At 36.2% G+C, this 14,724-nt stretch overlaps 2 protein-coding genes across 6 annotated transcripts; one reads left to right on the forward strand and one right to left on the reverse strand.

Moving 5' to 3' along the window:
* Positions 1-2,881: 2,881 nt before the first annotated feature.
* On the reverse strand, positions 2,882-6,732 carry LOC6493894 (disks large-associated protein 2). Of its 5 annotated transcripts, none has more exons than XM_044715731.1 (6): positions 6,581-6,732; positions 5,607-5,687; positions 4,236-5,455; positions 4,081-4,177; positions 3,866-4,020; positions 2,882-3,812 (listed from the first exon to the last, which is right to left on the reverse strand). In XM_044715731.1, the coding sequence occupies exons 2-6, from the start codon at positions 5,674-5,676 to the stop codon at positions 3,510-3,512; spliced, it is 1,845 nt and encodes a 614-aa protein (XP_044571666.1). In that variant the 5' UTR covers positions 5,677-5,687; positions 6,581-6,732; the 3' UTR covers positions 2,882-3,509. The 5 variants fall into 5 exon arrangements, with proteins under 5 accessions (XP_044571666.1, XP_014762453.1, XP_044571667.1 ...); XM_014906967.3 differs by having other exon boundaries at positions 6,576-6,732; XM_044715732.1 differs by lacking the exon at positions 5,607-5,687 and having other exon boundaries at positions 6,576-6,732.
* A 290-nt stretch (positions 6,733-7,022) lies between these two features.
* Positions 7,023-9,546, forward strand: LOC6496679 (cytosolic non-specific dipeptidase). Its single transcript, XM_001961346.4, has 6 exons — positions 7,023-7,198; positions 7,627-8,395; positions 8,458-8,525; positions 8,583-8,847; positions 8,907-9,158; positions 9,221-9,546. Exons 1-6 carry the CDS (start codon positions 7,161-7,163, stop codon positions 9,263-9,265), a joined length of 1,437 nt encoding a protein of 478 aa, XP_001961382.1. The 5' UTR covers positions 7,023-7,160; the 3' UTR covers positions 9,266-9,546.
* Positions 9,547-14,724: the final 5,178 nt, after the last annotated feature.

Below are 14,724 nucleotides of genomic sequence, written 5' to 3' on the forward strand. Positions count from 1 at the left end.
TGCAGTTAGGTAGCAGCTTATATTATTATATATATATCGGATCGTATATAGTTGGCCGAATTTCATGAGAATTTCACCATCAAATCAATTTTTTAATAAAAATGTTGGAAGCAGCCCCAAGCCTCTTTAAAAATAGCAAGGTTGAGCCATTTCTCATCGTTCAGTTATATGGCAGCTATAAAATATAGCCGGCCGATTCTTATGAAATTTGGCAGATCGGATGGAATCTGTACCAAGTCCCATATTTCTAACTTAAAAGACACCAAAATTATGGCAGTTCCGATCAATCAGTTATATGGCAGCTACAGGATATAGTCTACCGATCCGACTTACTGCTTACAAACAAAAGAAGGATGTGTGCAAAGTTTCAACTCGATAGCACTAAAACTGAGAGACTAGTTTGCGGAGAAAAAAACAAACAGACGGACCTGCTCATATCGACTCAGGAGGTGATCATGATCAGGAATATATATACTATATAGGGTCGGATATGACTCCTTCACTACGTTGCACACTTTTGACCAAAATTATGATACCCTCTGCAGGGGTATAATACACTCGTTACATGAAATTTTAAAAAAAAATTTAAACGTATTAAAAAAGTAAGTATTAGTAGTATTTAAATAATTATTTATTAAAAAAATGTAGAACAACGGTCTCACAACTTTCAGAAACTAACAACCGTAATGCAGAATGGTAGTGCAATAAATCGAACAGATAAACAACTATTTTCATTCCGGAAACTGTGAAAATTATGTTTTTTAAATATCTTCTTCTCCCGGAGTGTTCTCGAATCGGGATAGCTGAGATACCAATCGATGCGTATATTAAAGAAGAATGGGATAAAAGCAAATACTTTAAAATAATACTAATCAGGGGTGCCACAGAAATTGCTAGCTGAATTAATTAATTCAGTTTTAAGAAACTCCACTTGAAAATTTCAATGGTGACGCAGCCAAGCCACAAACCTTTTTGAAAATCGTATATGCTTTATTTGAATCTTATTTAAAAATCAACCTTACAGATTGAATGTTTGAAACTAGTACTAGTCCTCCCAAACCAAACGACTGTTGGAAAGTTATTGGATCAAAATTATTTTCTCCAGTGAAATGTAGGGTGAATTCTTATTGAATTGAATTTGATGTTGAATTTTACCCCACGAAATATTGCAGAACTTGAACAAGATGTTCAGATAGATAGTTAAGAAACTATCTTAACAGCATTATTATAAGACGATCTTAACGTTTAGTATTATATTAGTATTCTTCTTTTCACATCCTTCTTTTCTTTGCAGTATATATCGTTCGGGGATCGTTCGACTATATCCTCTAGCTGTCATATAATTGATCGGAAATGCTATACCTTTTGTGTTTTTTAAGTTAGAGGGATGGGACTTTCTGTGGAATTGATTGTGGGCCAACTTATCCGATATAACAAATTTCATTAGGATCGGAAATGACACAACTTTGGTTTTTTTGATAATATAATGTTCTAAGTTAATACATATTCCATTTGGTGCAAAATAATCTGATCTACCAAATTTCATAGGAATTGTCATATAATATAATGTTATGTTTCCGTCTAAGATTAAATTTTTCTGCATTTTCTTGTATTGTATGTATTATTGTTGTTGGACTAAGCAGCCACCAGATAGGCTAATTAGAATATTGATAATTTGTTTATCTGCAGCGGCATTTAATCTTCTCTTTTGTCTCCCAGATTCGCATGCACTTTGTTGTCATTTTGTAGCGCATGCGCTTTTGGGAGCTTTGGAAGAGCTTCTGCGCCAAAGCGGTTCTTCTTCTTGTTGTTTTTTGGGAGTTGTTATTGACGGGCCGCTATTTGTTTTATTGTGCGGAATTAGCTTAATAAATTGAATATAAACTATCGAATCTCGTCTTTAATTCGGTCGCTATCAAAACTCTGATCGCTCAACAATTGTATTTTATTGTATTTTTTATACCCTTGCAGAGGGTATTATAATTTTGGTCAAAAGTGTGCAACGCAGTGAAGGAGACATCTCCGACCCTATAAAGTTATATATTCTTGATCAGGATCACCTCCTGAGTCGATATAAGCATGTCCGTCTGTCCGTCTGTCTGTCTGTCCGTCTGTCCGTCTGTCTGTCTGTCTGTCGGTTTCTACGCAAACTAGTCTCTCAGTTTTGGAGCTATCGAGTTGAAACTTTGCACACATCCGTTTTTTCCTTGCAGGTAGTATATAAGTCGGAACGGCCGGGATCGGCCGACTATATCCTATAGCTGCCATATAACTGATTGATCGGAAATGCTATAACTTTGGTGTTTTTTAAGTTAGAGGGTTGAGACTTTCCACACATGTTATATTTGACCAACATATCTTGTGTACAAAATTTTATAAGGATCGGCCGACTATATCCTATAGTTGTCATAAAACGATCGGAATTGGCATAACTTTGGTGTTTTTTAAGTTAGAAAGATGGGATTTGGTACAGATTCTATTTTGGACAAAAGAATTTGATTTGCCAAATTTCATGAGGATCGGCCGACTATATGCGATCCGCTATATATCTAATAATATAAGATGGGTGGCGCCACCTAGCGGACTGCGACTTAACTGCAAGGGTATTTAAACTTCGGCTCCGCCCGAAGTTAGCTTTCCTTTCTTGTTTTTAATATCTTTTTCTCCCCTGAAGTCCCAAACCAAAGTTAAAAGGTAGAGGGCTTTAAGGATTTTCTTAAAAAAAAATGAATCCTTACGAAATTTTTGGTGACAATAAATAGAAGCTCCATAATAATTTAATTAAAATAAGATTTAAATTTTTTTAAGACCAAGTTTTTACTGGTAGATAATGCTTACGCAATACTTTCCAACTTCAGCTTCCTAAAAAAGCAACGTAGGATCAAGTGATTAAAATTTTATTAGAAAACGTTACACATTTAATGAGTATGACTTGTTCATTTCCGATGTAGATTCAACAATATTATTTTTCACCTCAATGCAGTAACTACATGAGACAATTGTATATTTCCTTGTAAATTTATATTCGTTATTTAAAAAAATGAGTATAAAAAGATATTAAAATATTGATTTGAATTTTTTGTTAACCTTAAATATTATTACACAAGGATAAATGTCTTTTATAAATTCGATCACAAAAATTAAAAAAAATTTCCAGTTAGAGTGCACCAATTTTTAATTATTTAACTGGCAACGGTAAATTTGTCGCAGATAAGGCAACGTTAATGAACATTTTGACATATTAATGACAAATATCCTATGCATCAATATATTTTTCAGCCGGAGTTCTTCAAAATTTGTGACTCATTTAAATTTGTAAAGCATGAAGTTAGATTATGAAGCTCCACCATGTGCATTTTATTTGGGACTAGTTAATATTTAATTCAACTAAGAATTTCTAAGCTTTTTTTTTTAAATTTAAGGTTATTTATCTGTGGTTTATGCTTGCGAGTTCAAATAACATACATTTACATCTAGAGAGCACGCTTTCTTTTCCCAATGAGCATTATTTAGCTGATGTTCTTGATGTTTAGAGAACTATCACCTATTGTATCTGAAAGTTCAATTGCGCCATCAGAAACGGTTTCAGTTAATTTGGCCGCCGCGGCCATTGCCTCTCGGCGCTGACGTTTCATTTCCAGCAGCTGCTTTCTTTGAGCCTCGCGCTTTAATGCTGCTGCCGAGTTCGCTGGTGCCAATTTTGATCCGGGTTGAGTAATACTCGTTCCAGCAGTTTTTGCTTTTAAAGCTCCTGTTTTTGCGGATTTTATCGTTTTTATTGAGGTTTCCTCCTTTTGCAAATCAATATTACGCTGTAAGGGAATAGTTTTATATGCATGTATCACAATGATTCATATAATCTAACCTTCCAATCATTAGCTTTTAGGTGCTCAATATCGGAAAATATATTATCCACATGAGTGACTTGTAAATAAACCATGTCCCAAAAGCCCTGTAGGTCGTCCGCTGTCGTGGGAAATTCGTCCTCGGGCGAGCGATTTAGGTTATTGTGACAAAGCCCTAAAAAGATTATACAAAATAAATATAATTTCAATACATTTTATAAATATACTCTCTTACCCTCAAACTGCTTCATTTTCTGTGATACTAAAAGACGGGCCTTTCCAGACGCAGATCGGAGAAGTCCGAATGTGTCCTCTGATATATCGGGATTATTCTGCATCATCCATGATTATTATTGTATTACTTTGTATTTTTCATTTTGTATTACTTACAACCAAAGCATCCGAGTATTTGTCTGCGAGGGCGGCCAGCGCTAACAGGCGAGCTTGCTCATCCTTGAGTATTTTAAGAAAGTAATTCCCGTCCTTGCCGGAAGTTGGAAGGATAATTTTGGTTGTGCTATCATATTCCTCGGAAATCATTTGCACTGGTTTTAAGGGTTCGTGATCCACCACATCCACCTGTGTAGAAATGTCTGGAGATTCATTAGTTGCAGGCTGCAACTTAAGAGCAGAGATGGAGCGAGGAGTTGTTCTTTTGGGCGACACAGTTGGCAACTGAGCTCTAAACTCGTAACTTAGATGCCTAAATACGGGCAATTCCACATCGACATTTTGTCCACAAGAACCAGACGATTCGGTCGATCGAGCTGTGCCAGACTGCGTGCAATTGTTCTGAAGTTTTCTTCTGAACTCTCCATAATCCTTGCTGGGGGAAAGTTGCTTAAATTTTAGAGCAAGTTCAGAATCCTGCACAGACTCATTTTCGAACTTTTGATTAGCTATTCGCATTGTAGACTGTGACGAAGAGGGGCAGGATTTTTTTGGGCTATAAAATCCTTGAGCCAATGCCCCTGGCCCGTAAAGTCGTTCAACTCGCTGTTTTATGAAACTTTTGGGGGATTCATGGTGTGCCCTTTCATTACCATTGGGTTGTCCAGCACTAGCTCCATTCTCCAAACCGTTTCCGTTGCTATTCTTGTTGCTGTCACTTGCAGAACATTGGCTAGTCGGAGACGGTAGTTTTATGAGCGGCATGCTGTGCAAAATTGGGGCCGCTAGAGAGGTATTCCGTTTGCAATATTGTAAACTACTGGTAGATGGGCGGATCGGTGAAACCTCTCGCGATTTGTTAATATCCTGACGGATCTTCGAGTCGTAGGTGGTAAGGTTTGAGTAACCATTAACAGAACACGCCAGGTTGAGATAACTGGGTTTTTTCTCATCAGACACGGTAACGGCTTCAAGCGAGTTGTTGGCACACACAGGGGCCACATCAACGCTTGCGGCATTTGAACCACGGCCGGATTCTACCGTTGCTGGAGACAGCACCATACGCACCACGCCTGCCCTAGGATCCCGAAGAGCTGAATATGTATGTTGCGGTTGCTGTGGCGACCGCAGAGTGCAGCGCTCCTTTAGATTGTTAGTAAAGTCGCGGGTGATGTCCCTTACAGAGATCGGCGTAGGAAAATTTAGGCTACCACTGGTATCTGCAATATGAATGAATGATGGATAAGAGCACAGAAGTTTTTCAAAAACAAACAATGTCGGACACCAACACAAAAAACAGCCAAAGAAACAAAGAGTAACAAGGGCGGCAATCAAATTCAGGTTAAGGCAGGCTAAGCGTTGCTCATGTACCTGATATGTCAGACGAGTCCGCGTCTACATCAAGTGAACAGCTGCCAATGGAGTCCAAACTGCGATCCATGAGAACTTTGTCTGCGGGATGAAAATATTTCTATTTCAATCATCCGTCGACTAATTTAGCTCATTACAAATTCAATTTAAAAAAAAAAATTGAAGAAACGGAATACTGATTGTGTACTTCCGGAAGTAATGACTTTGTCACCACTGTAACCGCGATATCCTCGTTCATACAGCTTTTTCCCTATTTTTTGTTTCTACATTGTTATCGCATCCTCTAATTGAAACCGCCGCAATTCAAGTAAAAATATTCAATGTCGAAAAAATGAAGCTTTTAGAGGAGAGATCGGTATGCCCAATGTGGGCGGTGGCTAATTAGTCTCCATTTATGCAAATCTGTAATGCAATTGCAGAGTGGTTGCTATGACGACCGGCCCGACGATCACTCTATTTGGACATCGCCGCACCGATGTCTACGATGGGGATCGACTGCTGAACGATGGAGGCAATTATTTTCAAAATATAGGAAACATGTGCAGCGAGCCAACGTTAGAGAGGCACACTGTTACCATCCATGATTGTATGAGTGGCTCAGAAGACGGGAGCTACTCTAACGGCATTGTCATCCAGCTTTCCAGTTCCGCTTTGCTGGCGATTCGCCGTTGTTTCGCTGATTTGATGTGCCCTGCTCTTTTTCAAAGTCTTCTCAGACACACACACGCTTGCACAAAGCTGCGGCTGGCTGGCACGACATCAATGTCGGCGAGAAGTAACACAAACTTAATCGGAGTGGCACTCACAGGTACAGACAGGCACGGAACACTATTTATAATCCGGTGGAGCGCAGAAGTTGGGAGGGTGCAGAAGAAAACATGACAGTTTCAGCTATCTTCAGGGTGTCAGCCAGAACACAGAATGAACAGGCTCCACATGCTTTAGTTTCTTATATATGAAAATAATGACCTTACGGGCTAACGCAGAATGAGCTCCAAGCGCAACGGAGAGAAATCAAGTCGAAAACTTGTGCCTTTTATTTTTTAATTGCAAAAACAGCAACTACGAGTTAAAGACACTTTGAATGGCGATGTTGCCTTAGCAGTTTTCAAGTTAAATTAAGTATTTTTAAAACTAGTAATCGATAGTTGGGTCGATGGCTTTGCCCTTAACTTTTACTTTTGGTATTTTTATTTCGATAACTTTTTTTAATATCGGTGAAATTGAAAATTATAAATAGCATTGTGTGCCAAGCCTGTTAAAAGTGTAGGACGCAGTAAAAATTTTCCAAAGGGAGTGGAATTTGGGGCGGGTGGAAAAAGGGACTTCAAACATGTAACAGCCACATGGAAATTTTCCAAGTCTGGCAACTGTAACGATGCGGGCTATCTCGCCCCTCAAGGTAGGTCACACTAATCCCTCAACCAGACCACCTTCCCCCTCTTATCATCACATGTTTTTATATTTAAGCGCGCGCATTCGCTCATAGAGAATATAGTAGTGTTAAATATTGTCTAACTAGGTTTGTTCGGCTCTTAACATAAAACTTCAAAGATGTCAGAGCTTCCCACTGAACTCCAGCAACTCTTCGCGTAAGTTCACGATTGCTAAGAATGAACCATATGTACATATGTACATACATACATATGTATACTTTCTCCTGGGCGTATCTTGAGTCCGGTAAATATGGGAAAAGTGTGATAGAGGCTTCTGATAACAGCCTTCTAGGGGAGGCAGTCTTGTCAAGTACAGGCTGGCACTATATGCACTCATTTAGAGCGAAAAGATATTCCATACGGAAGCGCCAACACCCAAACACACACAGTGCAGAGAATATACATCTCCACAAATAGATTACAGTGGGTGATTTGCATTTTATCATCTGGCAGCTTAATGGATTTCTTTGTGGCAAAGCATGAATGAGTTGTTTCAATTTAAATAGATAAAAGCACCTGCGGTTACTGTATATAGCTTTCGCACGTACATATCTCGGTAGTAATAACCGCAATTGCCTTTTCAGTTTTGTCGACAACAAGAAGGACGATTACATAGATGCCTTGAAAACAGCTTGTGGAATACAATCAGTTTCTGCATGGCCAGATAAGCGCGGCGAAATTGATCAGATGGTCGACTGGACTGCAGAAAAGCTTAAGGCTTTGGGCACCGAAATTGAATTGGCTGATGTTGGGAAGCAGACTTTGCCGAGTGGTCAAGTAATCCCCCTGCCGAAGGTACTGCTGGGAACTCTGGGAAAAGATGCTTCCAAAAAGACTGTTCTCGTCTACGGACATTTAGATGTTCAGCCTGCTTTAAAAGAGGATGGCTGGAATACCAATCCCTTTGAACTCACAGAAATTGATGGAAAATTGTTTGGTCGCGGCGCATCTGATGATAAAGGACCTGTTCTGTGCTGGATTCATGCCATCGAGGCCTACCAAAAGCTTAACATTCCCCTCCCACTCAACGTAAAGTTTGTGTTCGAAGGCATGGAGGAGAGTGGCAGCGAGGGCCTTGATGATTTATTAATGCAGCGTAAAAACGATTTTCTTGCTAACGTTGACTACGTTTGTATTTCCGACAACTACTGGCTGGGTAAAAAACGCCCTTGTCTGACTTATGGTCTGCGTGGGTTAGCATACTTTCAAATAGAAGTAGAGTGTGCCACTAAGGATCTTCATAGCGGTGTTTTTGGTGGTACTGTCCACGAGGCCATGCCGGATTTGTGCTACTTGCTTAGTATTCTTGTTGACAAGGACACCAATATATTAATTCCCGGTGTAAATCGAGATGTATGAATTTAAAGAAAAACACCCCATTTCTGAGACTGAAGAATTTTTTTATATTATTTAAGGTGGCACCTCAGCTCAAGAATGAACAATCCATATATGAGAACATAGACTTTGAAGTGGCTGAATACAAGTAAGTTAATCTTATCTTCACGTCATCGTCATAAATCTCGAATCGTAATCTCCCCAGGAAAGATATTGGCGTTGATAAGCTACCACATAATGGTGACAAAATCAGGTTACTTCAGGCCAGATGGCGTTATCCCAGCCTATCTGTCCATGGCATCGAAGGAGCTTTTTATGAACCAGGCGCAAAAACCGTTATTCCAAAAAAAGTCATTGGAAAGTTTTCAATTCGTTTGGTGCCCGATCAGGATCCGAACCATATTGAGGAATGTGTTGTCAAATACTTAAATGATAAATGGGCTGAGCGTGGGTCTCCAAACAGCATGAAGGTACCATATGTTTATATATTTCTTTCAGTAAGATGTAGATGTTTTCAAAATTCTTTTAGGTTGTTATGCTTTCGGCTGGCAAGCCTTGGACTGAAGATCCGAACCACCCCCATTATGAAGCCGCAAAGAAGGCCATTAAGCATGTTTTCAATGTGGAGCCAGATATGACTAGAGAGGGCGGTTCCATTCCCGTAACTCTAACATTGCAAGAAGCTACTGGAAAAAATGTAATCCTTGTACCAGTGGGTGCTTGTGACGACGGGGCCCATTCTCAAAACGAGAAAATTGATATTTACAATTATATTGAAGGAGTAAGTTTTCAAAAATCAGTGGGATTGGTCATCAATGTTTAAAATACCGTTATTTATTTCAGACAAAATTGCTTGGGGCCTATTTACACGAAGTGGGAAAACTATAACCAAAAAATAAAAAGAATCATGAACATACAGGGCCCGATGACACATCACAATGGTGCACTTACAATATTTTATACTTTTATATGAATTAGCTATTAAAATACCATTCCCTGAGTAAATATATGGTTTCAGCTTCTATTTTCAAACCATCACTGTAGATGTGCTTTAAAAGAGTAGATGCCCCGGCCCCGTTTTGTACACACTTCCCCCCGTTTTGTACACACCGACACTTTATCGGGCGTTCTAATAAAAGGGTTTAACCCGTATGGAAAATGAGAAACCATTCGATTATTGTATGTGTATGTGTATTATACGTGATCCCAAATTTTAGGTGCTGAATAAGTCGTTGGAATTCATTTTCAAATATATATCTGCAATGTCCTGATCAGTGATCTCGGATGCTTACGACCTAAGCAGAGCAGGAGATCCACTATTTTATTATTCTTAATTAGTGGTGCATTTCGTTTTTTTTTCTTAAACTTGTATTACTGTATAAGAATAGACCGGTTTATAAATTTAATTTAAAGTTTTTTCTGATTATTTTAATGGCATTCACTCTCTTAAACTAAAGAACAGTCAATTTCAGACAATCTTCTTGAGTTTTACTCTGATTTCGATAACTTAATTACTGAAAGACAAGGTTCATTAGGCGCAGAAACAAACGCTCTATTATACGACATGCTAAAAGATTAATGAAATATTTTTAATATTTAATAGTTCTGGGGTTGGATTTCCGGGACACTTTCATGAAAGAAATCAATATAAATAAATCAGGAATCGTAATCATTTTTACATATTTTACCAAGTATGTATATAGGTCCAAATGTTACTATGATTTTTCCGCAATCACTCCTCCAAACCATAAAAAATTAAAAAAAACAGAAAGCAATCCTTTTAAGTATAGTAATATATTTGAAGGGTGAATTTAGGCACATTTATTGTTTTTGAGCCAAAACAAAAAAAAAACGTTTAAACTGAGTATTTAAATTTTAAGGTCTATTGAAAATCTCAATTCGTTAGCTGTGAGTAATTTTTGTTATATATACATATATTATATATTTTAAAAGGGCGCGCCAACCAAATTTTCAAAAGAAGAAAATAAAAGTTGGCATGTATGATAGACTTTAAAACTTATTGTTCTTTATATTTGGTTCATATTTGGTGTTAACACGCGCCTACTTGTACATATCTTGTCGCTTTTATATTCGTTGGATTCATTTTAGACTCATTATACCCTTGCAGAGAGTATTATAATTTTAAAGTATATAGATCAGGATCACATCCTAAGTCGATATAAGCATGTCCGTCCGTCTGTTTGTCTGTACGTCTGCTTTTGAGTTGAAACGTTGGGCACATCCTTCTTTTGTTTGCAGGCAGTATATAAGTCGGAACCGCCGGGATCGGTCGACTTTATCGTATAGCAGTCATATAACTGAACGGTCGGAAATGCTACAACTGTGCTATTTTTATAGATGCTTAAAGATACTGTTCTAAACATTTTTATTATAAAATTGATTTGATAGTGACATTTTCATAAGATCGGTCAACTATATACGATCCGATATATAATATAAAATAATATAAGCTTCAGTGAGGGGGGTTTTGCTTATGACAGATATGAGATTTCATCAGATTCCTAGCGTAAATATTTATCGAAATTGTGCAAAAACATTTTTCGTAAAATTGCTAATTTTTTTAATAACATAAAAATAAAATAAATTCCAAAACTACTACTCTTGGCGGAGCTATCATTTTTAGTCCTTACCTTCTTTGTGAAATATTCAAAGAATATTTTGTAGGTTCTTATTTGGTTGAACGTTATAGTACAAAAAAATTAATATGTATGTAGCTTATAAGTTATAACACACATTCGTAGATTTACCATAGCAGCGCCATCTATTGATTACTTACTCAACCCAGTCGAAAGGGTTGATGTCTATCTGTTAGAATCATTTGGAGTTAACAGATAATTGTGACTGTCAAATAATAACAGACAAATAACACAATGTAACAGTGATTCTGAACTTTTGAAGTGACATAGTAGGAATTGTTTATTGGGTCGAGTACTATTGAAAAACACCGAAAATTTCTAAATCGGTTGAAAAAAACGCAAAAAAATCCCAAAAAACGGTTTTTTAACCATAAATCAAGATTTAGAGGGTGTTACAAATATTTCAAACATGGTTTTGTGCTATACTCGACCCAATAAACAATTCCTACTATATCACTTCAAAAGTTCATTCACTTTTGTTTTTTTTGCAACACTGTGTAATTAGAAATAAATTAAAATTGCGACTATAATTTGAGATTTAAACTTTCCTAGCTCTCAAGTTCAATCGAACTGCATATGGTGTGCGAATTTTATTATAATCGGTTAAGTGGTTTAGGAGTCGATTGAAGACAAACATTGTGACACGAGATTTATAAATATTAAGATATATCAGTGAAGCTTTTTAAGCTCCTTGTTTGTATAGGGAAACATCCTACATTTTAAAAAATCAATCAAAATGAAACTCAATTCCAAAAAAAATTCAAAACCACAAAAATAAAACAAACCTTATTTCCCTGCGGCGCGCTACACAACCTTCGACTTATTTAATCAATTAAGCCTGTCCTGGAGGGATTTACAAAATCAAAATACTACATTACCTACAAACGGGAAAAAGAGCAACGTATCACATTCACCACTCAACAAACTGGCCCTCCCCCTATGAAATAGTTAAGTTTTAAAATGAATTAAACAATTTAATATATTAGTTTAAGCTTCCGTCAGCATCTTGAATTGTCGTCATCGTCTAAACAGAATATTCGATAAAAAATACATCTAAAAAAAATAATTGTTATTCCAAAAATTTACTTCTTTCAGTATTAAAATTCATCATGTTTTCTAAACAATGAACTAAACAACAACTACAACTACATATTTTATAAGCTTTATTTCGAAAGCCATTACTTCTTTTCAGGGGCGCACGCAGGAAATATTTTTGGGGGGGGGTTAGGTAAGTTAAGTTTGAATGTGAATATTTATAATTTATTCATAAATAATTCACAATGTAATATCGATCGTTCTTGGTTTTTGGGCCATTATACTCAATATTGCGTCAAAGGTTACTTCCAGATCCCGGTGAATGTTCAGAAGCGCCAATCCATTCAATCTTTGCTCTCCAGTCTTATTGCGTAAATATGTCTTCAATCTTCGTAGTGTAGAGAACGACCGTTCGCTCGAAGCCACTGTTACTGGCAGTGTTGCACCGATCTGAAGAAATCGGTATACCGTTGGATAGAATGTTTTATCGCAAACGTCCAAAGCTTCGATGAAAGTTTTTATGGGATTCTCTTTGGAAAGATTTTTTCTTTTCACTTTCATTTTGAACTTGTTCGGGAAATGGAGTATTTGGAATATTAGGGTCCAAAATTGGCGCATTTTTGGTTTGAAAAATGATGTTATCTTTGCATTAGACATTTTTGTTGGGCAGGTCTTAAATAAACGTCACATTATTTTATAGGTTATCAATATGTCAATATAGTTACTCATTTTGTAAGTGGCGCTCTCGTGGTATCTGCCAGAACTATTTTTGAATGAATATGAAATTTATATTTTTATTTTCCCGTTAATTTTGCAATTTTTTCAAAATTTCGGGGGGGGTTCGAACCCCTCAAAACCCCCCCCCTGCGTGCGCCCCTGCTTCTTTTCAATCCAACCGATTGGAAATACCATAATTATGAGATGTACCGATAACACTAGTTTACAAATTTAAATGTAATCGAGTGAACCTTAAAATTGATGATTGTTTTATAGTAATTTGGGGTCGGAGAACACGAAAATGACATCCGTTTATTTTTCTTAAGAACCGTTTTTGAGATATTTTTGAAAATCGTGTTTTTGAGGTCCTTTTTCAGTTTTTTGGTAATATCTCATGAAAAAAACTGTTTACAAACAAAAAAAGGATATTGATTGACAGGTATTGAAGTAACGTTTACGTGGATATATAATATGTGCAGATTGAATCAAATCTCTGTAATGCACAAGCGAACAAAGTACAAAAATAGTGTCATTTTCGACCAATTTTGAAAATTTCAATTTTTCAGATCGATTTTTGCGAAAAAAAACAATTTTTTTTCTAAGGTTTCAATATTTGAGGGAAAAGATTTATTATTTACCAACAATTTAAGCCTAAGATTATCCAAATTGAGTAAGAAGTTTAAAAGTTATTGTAATATTAACATTTTGACATTAACATTTTGGATGCAAGTGCGTGAAGAGAAAATTGATCACAAACGAAAAAATTTGAGTGATAAATGTTTTTTTCGACCTAATTTATGAAGTGTTAAAATGTTAATATTACTATAACTTTTAAACTTCTTACTCAATTTGGATAATCTTAGGCTTAAATTGTTGGTAAATAATAAATCTTTTCCCTCAAATATTGAAACCTTAGAAAAAAAATTGTTTTTTTTTGGCAAAAATCGATCTGAAAAATTGAAATTTTCAAAATTGGTCGAAAATGACACTATTTTTGTACTTTGTTCGCTTGTGCGATGTATGACTCTGTTTCTTTCGAACATTTTTTTTTCTGTAAAAAAATTTTTAAAATAAAATGTTTTTTTATGACTGAATTTTAATTTTTTTAATTTTTTTGCAGTCACTTATAAGTTTATTTGCTCCGTACCCTTTAGTCTTTGATTGGTTCGGGACAACAGGGTAGTTAGGGAAATTTGATTTCCACTTGAAAAAAATCTGACGTAATGGCCAAATTATTGAGTATGAAACGATAACTTAAATTTATCGCATATTTGGCAACGACTTTAGTAATCAAACTATGTTAACCACTTTTATTTTATAAATCTAAGCAATTTTTTATTTATTTAAAAATTAAATTATAGACTAAATTTAGACAACATTTTTAAAATATAAGCATATACACGATTTACGATATAGGAATATCTTTAAATAAGAGTAAAAATATGTGTAGATGCTGCAGTTGAGATATGATGGTGTGTATTTAAGGTGGTAGTTGGATCGGTATAACTACAATATTATAATCTCAATTTCTTTTGATAATAAAAAAATGAAGAAGCTTATAATTAGGTATATTTCATCCCCATAGAATTGTTTAAAAGTGGCAATAATTTCAATTGAATTCGAACTATCATACCTCTTCCAGCATTCGCTTTAAAAATATAAAATTGTAATCGTTTACCATTCTTGTTATAATAATTCCAATGTAAGGGTTACGTTTCTTAAAAAAAAGAGAAATGCGAATACCGAAAGAAGACATATTTCATGGAAATGTAGAGGGTCGTTTATCTGCTCAGGTTGTTTTATGCGCTGTGTGAATAAATATCTATAGTGTGGGCATGGCAGACTGTGGGACTAAGATTTGCAGAACCGCAATGATGGACGAATTTCACAGGGTTTAACGAAACTACTCCGATTTGTCATCTCCCCTTCCTTCACGCC

The sequence above is a fragment of the Drosophila ananassae genome, chromosome 3L (assembly GCF_017639315.1).
Source record: "Drosophila ananassae strain 14024-0371.13 chromosome 3L, ASM1763931v2, whole genome shotgun sequence".
In the NCBI taxonomy this organism is placed as follows: Eukaryota; Metazoa; Arthropoda; class Insecta; order Diptera; family Drosophilidae; genus Drosophila; species Drosophila ananassae.

Bases quoted from the DNA above. Each gene is read 5' to 3' on its own strand.
- LOC6493894 (XM_044715731.1), bottom strand. From the start codon at position 5,676: ATGGATCGCAGTTTGGACTCCATTGGCAGCTGTTCACTTGATGTAGAC. The intron at 5,456-5,606 runs GTACATGAGCAA...TTCATATTGCAG, and splicing joins GGACTCGTCTGACATATCAG to ATACCAGTGGTAGCCTAAAT. The intron at 3,813-3,865 runs GTTAGATTATAT...ATTCCCTTACAG, and splicing joins TAAAAGCTAATGATTGGAAG to CGTAATATTGATTTGCAAAA.
- LOC6496679 (XM_001961346.4), top strand. From the start codon at position 7,161: ATGTCAGAGCTTCCCACTGAACTCCAGCAACTCTTCGC. The intron at 7,199-7,626 runs GTAAGTTCACGA...TTGCCTTTTCAG, and splicing joins GAACTCCAGCAACTCTTCGC to TTTTGTCGACAACAAGAAGG. The intron at 8,848-8,906 runs GTACCATATGTT...AAATTCTTTTAG, and splicing joins GGTCTCCAAACAGCATGAAG to GTTGTTATGCTTTCGGCTGG.